Genomic DNA, 6742 nt, shown 5'->3' on the forward strand with positions numbered 1-6742 from the left:
CGTGTATTACAGCAAGCTACCCACCACAAATTGGCGACGAGGACAGGATTAATTTTCTTTATTCCTATTTGCAACACGAGATTGAAGCATTTGAATTGAAATAAAATAGGGTAAGTTATCAGAGAAGGACGAAAGAAATGGGGAAAAGAAAGATTAAGAGCAGAAATGAAATAAAGCGTTGAAAGCATCATAGTGTTAGTGCTGGCTTGGGTTATGCGGAGTACAAAGGAAGACAAAAGGATAAGTGAATGCTCTGTGTCGAGAAAACAGAATGGCCGCCTCGGGGAAAAAAACAAAAGAGATGTGTAGAAAGAGCTGTGTCAAGCAAACAGCAGTGAAGCGTTATGGAAGCGAAAGGCAAAATTATAAGATCTATAAAAAGCGCTGTGTCTTGAAAACAGCAAGGCCGCGTCTTGCAAGCGGATGAAATAATTGAAGATGCCTTTAATGAGCCGCGTCTGGAAGCGGTAGTGGAAAATGAAGAAGAGGAAGAAAGAGAATCAAATAAGTACGCGTCTAGAGAGCGGAAAAAAAAGCGAAGAAAAGGAAGGAAGAGAATTTAATAAATGCGCGTCTAGAGAGCGAGGAAAAAAAGGAAATACTCGATATTAATAGTTATGACTCGGGAAAGAGTCATGAATCTGTCATGAAATAGTGAACTAATTGAATACTTGATCGTATTCACAACCTGCTTCATTTCAGGGAATCAGCGATGGAACCAAACAAATTATTTGGGAATTTACCACCACTGTCGTTAGCAGGCGTTCCCCTAACCGAGCGGCGAACAAAATGGACGACGTGGAAACGGGGGTTCGAAATTTGGTTGCGTACGGCGAAGATAGTGGACGGAACGGAGAAAAAGAATTTACTTTTAACTTGTGGTTCTCTCGAGCTGCAAGAAATATTTTTCAGCATTCCAGATGCAGATGTAGAGGCGGACGTAGACCAGGGCGTAGACCCATACGAGATTGCTATTCTTAAATTGGATGAATATTTCGCTCCACAAAGACACGAAGCACACGAGAGATTTTTGTTTTGGTCAATGAAACCGGAGCCGGAAGAAACGCTAGAGAAATTTGTAATGCGTGCCCAAGCTCATGGCTCCAAGTGCAATTTCGGGGCAACTGCGGCAGAGAGTGCAGGGATTGCAATCATTGACAAAGTGCTTCAGTTTGTACCGGCAAATTTGCGAGTCAAACTTCTGCAAGAAAAAAACTTGTCTCTGGACGAAGTCATTAAACAAATAAATTCGTATGAAACATCCCGAGTTGCCAACGAACAAATGAGCGGTAGGAGCAAATCTTTTGAAATAGATAACCAACACATCCATCATATAAAAACATTGTGTCGATTCTGTGGTCGTACCCATGGGCAACAATCTTGCCCGGCACGAGACAAAACGTGCGCAAAATGTGGCAAGCGAGGTCATTTCGCTGTTGTATGCTACTCAAATGCTGGACAAACTTCAAATAGACTACATACGAATCAAAGAATGCAAAAGAGGCCGTTCGGAGGGCACTTTAATGATTCGGAACTAAATAAGAAAACGGCAAAGTTTGCAAGGAAAATTCACGCAATCCAGGATGACGGAAATGAACCTCTTGAGTGTGAATTAGTGGAGATGGTATCTTCGGCAAACGATTCAGACGAATTGATCTGGGCGAAAGTAGGCGGTATCCTTATCGAGATGCAAATTGATTCTGGAGTCCAATCGAATATCATAGACGATAGAACGTGGGCGTCAATGAGGAATAACCAAGTCAAGATCATTGGCGAGGCACGGAGTCCGGATCGGAAGTTCAAGGCATACGCTCAGACCGATTGTTTAGAAATAATTACGATGTTTGAGGCGGAAATAGCTATTGCGGACGGGTTGAAAGAACTCCGTACAATTTCCAAATTTTACGTAGTTAAAAATGGTCCACAACCACTTTTGGGAAAAATCACCGCAAAACAGCTTGGAGTATTATATGTTGGATTACCTAGCCAGCATGAATCAATCAACCAGGTTGAAACATTTCGCGCGTTCCCCTCAATTCGTGGAGTCAGCATCCACATTCCAATTGATAAGACGGTGACACCCGTAGCTCAGCGACTCCGACGATTGCCTTTGCCCATGCTAGATAAAGTTGATAGTAAACTAAACGAGTTGGTCGCTAAAGACATAATAGAGAAAGTATCGGAACCGAGCAGCTGGGTTTCACCCATGGTGATAGTTGTAAAAGATTGTGGAAGTATTCGGCTTTGCATAGACATGCGGCAAGTTAATAAAGCAATTTTGCGAGAAACGCATCCACTACCAACCATAGAAGACATACGTTGGAGAATGAATGGTGCTAAATACTTTTCTCGCCTTGACATAAAGGATGCTTTTCATCAACTACTGCTCGATGAAGAAAGTAAAACTCTCACAACTTTTATCACCCACCGTGGACTTTATCGTTATAAACGAATGATGTTTGGGATTTCATGCGCTCCAGAGAAATTCCAAAAAATATTGGAACAAGTTTTGGCCGACTGTCCAAACACAGTCAATTTTATCGACGATATCATAGTTACGGGAAAAACTGAGACCGAACACGATTTAGCACTAGAGAAAGTGATGGAAAAGATTGAGGAATATGGCATTTTACTTAATCAATCTAAGTGCGTTTTCAAACTCACAGAAATCGAATTCGTTGGCCAACGTTTTAACCAGAACGGAATGCTCCCTGCACTAAACAAAATTGAAGCAATAAGAAGCTTTCGGCCACCCAAAAATTGTGAAGAGGTTCGGAGTTTTCTGGGATTAATTACTTACGTGGGAACGTTCATTCCAAACTTAGCCACAGTTTCATTCCCACTACGCGAATTAACAAAGAACAACGCCGAATTCGTTTGGGAGCGAGACCAGAACAAAGCATTTAACGAACTGATCCGGTTAGTTTCTAACGTCGAAAGATTAGCCCATTTTGATCCTCATCTAAAAACCCGAGTAGTGGCAGATGCGTCCCCAGTAGGGTTAGGAGCCGTCCTCCTTCAGTTCCAGAACGAGCAGCCTAAAGTAATAGCTTATGCCAGCAAGAGCCTAACGAGTACCGAGCAACGGTATGCACAAACAGAAAAGGAGGCACTAGCGTTAGTATGGGCCGTGGAACGGTTCCAAATCTATCTATTCGGAATACGATTCGAGCTGGAAACGGACCATAAACCTCTAGAGGCTATCTTTAGCCCCACATCTTCTCCTTGTTTGCGGATTGAGCGTTGGGTCTTAAGGCTGCAGGCTTTTAGCTATGATGTAATTTATCGGAAAGGAAAAACGAATATAGCTGATCCTCTGTCTCGGTTGTCAAGTCCTACTGAAGTATCAGAATTTGATCCAGATTCTACAGTATATATCCGCAGCGTGATGGAAAATGCTGCAATCGATGTGCAAGAGGTAGAGATTGCTTCTTCGAATGATGCCGAAATGCGGGCTCTTAAGGAGTGTTTGGAAAGAGGTGCGTGGAATTATACAGATGAACTACTGAAACCTTACCAAGCATTTCGATTGGAACTCGGAACAGTTGGAGACCTAGTAGTCCGCGGTAGCAAACTAGTAATACCGAAAGCTATCCGGCAAAGAATGCTAGAACTGGCACACGAAGGGCATCCTGGACGCACTAAAATGCAACAACGACTGCGATGTACTTGCTGGTGGCCAGGAATGGATGAAGCTATTGCTCGACTGGTTAGCAGCTGCTCAGGCTGCCAATTGGTCAGCCAACCAGATAAACCGGAGCCCATGAAGCGAAGGCCACTACCACATAAGCCTTGGGTAGATGTAGCAATCGATTTTTTGGGCCCACTACCAACTGGTGATTATCTACTAGTAATCATTGATTACTTCAGTCGGTACAAAGAGGTCGAAATTGTTAAGAAAATTACAGCGATTGAAACATCTGAACGACTTGAACGAATATTTGTGCGTCTTGGCTATCCGAGAACCATAACACTCGACAATGGAAGGCAATTTGTGAGCAATTATTTTGACAACTATTGCAAACAGCGAGGAATATTGCTTAACAAGACAACCCCATATTGGCCGCAAGAAAATGGTCTGGTTGAACGCCAGAACAGGTCTTTGCTAAAAAGGCTGAAGATAAGCCAGGCTCAGAACGGGGATTGGAAAAAAGATTTGGGGGCGTATCTCTCCATGTACTACGCCACTCCACACAGCACCACAGGGAAAACACCGAGTGAGTTGATGTTCAACCGAAATATCCGGACAAAAATACCATCATTGGGAGACATCAGTACCGGATCTGCATTACCAATGTCTGATTACAGGGATAGAGACACATGTATGAAGGAAAAGGGAAGAGTGACAGAAGATCAACGACGCAAAGCAAAACCGTCTGATATAATAGTAGGAGATAGAGTCCTATTGAGGAATACAATGCCAGGCAACAAACTGAGTACACCCTTTGGACCACAGATTGCAAAAGTAATTGAGAAGCAAGGTTCTCGCGTAACAGTACAGGATGAGCAAAACGGGAAATTATATGACAGGAATTCGAGCCACCTAAAAGAGTACAAGGACCCAGACGATCATAGGGATGGTTGTGAGAGGGTGGTGGATAACCAGGAGGAAGGAGTAGGTTTTAATGAACCAACGACCGAAGAGATACCGAGAACACTCTCCCGTCCGAAACGAGAAATTAAACGTCCCGCTAGGTTCCTATCATAGAGTAAGAGATTGGGTGAAATAATCAGATGAAATCAAATAGTAAATAAATAATTTGGGGAATTGTATTTATCGTTCATTATTCGGAAAAAAGGGAGATGTGGTATGTGTTGTAAGAGCTCGGCTTTATTCCGCTCCTTGCTAGAGCGCGGTATAATCTGACAACGATGACAGATAGTCAGAACACATACAGAACGGAGTGAAGCCAGATCGTGTATTACAGCAAGCTACCCACCACACATACAATGCCCATTTATTGAGTAGGATTTACAACGTACCACGTCGGTTCTTGTGGGAAGGTGCAGTGAAGGGTAAAAGGCGCACATACACAAAAAAAAACAAAAGAAACAAAACAGACATGTAGAGTGAATTAAAAGTCAAAACAGCTCGAAAGTGAACCTGAAAGAGACAGTTAAAAAAGCAAGAAACGAGAACAAATAAGTAGTATATGCAGAAGAGGAAAGAATTAAAAAAATCACACACACACACACACACATACACAACATAGTAGACTAAACAACAAAACCATGAAAATTGGAATTTGAACAAGAAAAAACAAAAACCAACACAAACAAACAACTTTACACCAGCAGCAGCCATACAAGTATGAGGATTTATAGGGTAAGAGCGGACGGTGATCATGCACGCACGTGATAGTGCCGTTGAAAGTGTTTATTGATGATCATATATATATTATATCTTGCATATTGTATTTGTGTGTGTGTGCGCTGGATGCGAGGGATGAATTGAGAGTGCGTGTTGTACTATACCTCTCCAAATAAAATAAAAACACTCACACTTACACCCATCACTCTAAGTAGAGGGTTTTCTTCCTGATCTTAAATAGAACGTTAATGATCGAGGACAGTAACAGGACAGGAATCATACATAAACAATACTTAACGCAACACGCAACACACATGCAGTGGAATGGTTCGTTAGAGGAGAAGAGGACAACATTACAAGACAAGATTGAATGTAGCCGAAGCAGTAAGCAAAAGGAAGTGTTTATTGAAACAATAATAGTGAAATAATGAAAAGGAGCAACAAAAACAAAAACACACACACGCACACACACACTCTCACAGTTCATCAAACCAAGAATACCTTACAAATTGCAGTAAAACACACATAAAAATGAACATGAAATATGCATTGAACAATGTGTTTGCACACATGATGACAACGCGATCATCACTATTTTGGTGTCGTCCTCGTCATCGATCTTAAATCATTTCGATCAAAGCACGCGTGCCGCCTCGGACGGATGATCTTTGATCATTAGCGCGATTGAGGAAGAAAAAAAGCGCTTCTTGGTCAAATATTAGCATTAAGCGAGCGCACCATGGCGCCCCAACATACATTTGGCCAACGGATGTGTAATTAAACTTGGGTGCAGTACTCTCCCAGTTGTCGACAACTCGAACTAGCTGTGAGTAAATAAGTAAGCGAGAGAGAAAGAGAGCAAAAATTGGCCATCATCAATCAACGTCAACCGGTGTCGCGGTTGCGACGGTGGCCTTTTCCCCCGAAATTGGTTCCGCGCGGGAATGGCAGATAAACCTCAAACCTCGGTAAGTAGCAAGCCGGACGAGTGGCACACGCAATTGGGGCTGCAAAATGTCATTACATTTCGATCCTGATGCTCGGTATTCTCTTCTTTCGCAGGGAAATGAACGAGCCTAGTGAGAAGAAGATTGGTAGGCGCTGACCTTCCACTTTACACAACACACATCGAAGCGTCCGTTGATCGATGGGAAGAAGGAGGCACACCAACAACCACCGTCGCCCCATTTCCATCACGCGATCCGCCACACGGAATTATTCATCAATCCAGAGAGAGAGAGAGAGAGAGATAGAGAGAGGGGAGGGTGTTCATCTTCTGCAGCATCGTGCGTGCACGGTTTTGGCTCACGTATACCCCGTAACAGGTATGTAAGCCTTTTCTTTAATCGCAAGCGAGGTTCACTGCCGAGGCGAATCGATTTGGTTGCCGTTGAAGGCGAAGGTGATGAAAAGGCGTTGAAAATGGTCAGT

The 6742-nt window shown here is 43.0% G+C and overlaps 1 protein-coding gene across 1 annotated transcript; it reads left to right on the forward strand.

Annotated features, from left to right (window-relative positions):
* Positions 1-5854, forward strand: LOC125906472 (uncharacterized protein K02A2.6-like). Its single transcript, XM_049605296.1, has 2 exons — positions 1-110; positions 703-5854. The coding sequence occupies exon 2, from the start codon at positions 713-715 to the stop codon at positions 4706-4708; it is 3996 nt and encodes a 1331-aa protein (XP_049461253.1). The 5' UTR covers positions 1-110; positions 703-712; the 3' UTR covers positions 4709-5854.
* Positions 5855-6742: the final 888 nt, after the last annotated feature.

Source organism: Anopheles coluzzii, chromosome 2, assembly GCF_943734685.1.
Source record: "Anopheles coluzzii chromosome 2, AcolN3, whole genome shotgun sequence".
NCBI lineage: Eukaryota > Metazoa > Arthropoda > Insecta > Diptera > Culicidae > Anopheles > Anopheles coluzzii.

What these genes read in the sequence shown, in the direction of transcription:
- LOC125906472 (XM_049605296.1), top strand. Translation starts at nt 713, where the DNA reads ATGGAACCAAACAAATTATTTGGGAATTTACCACCACTGTCGTTAGCA.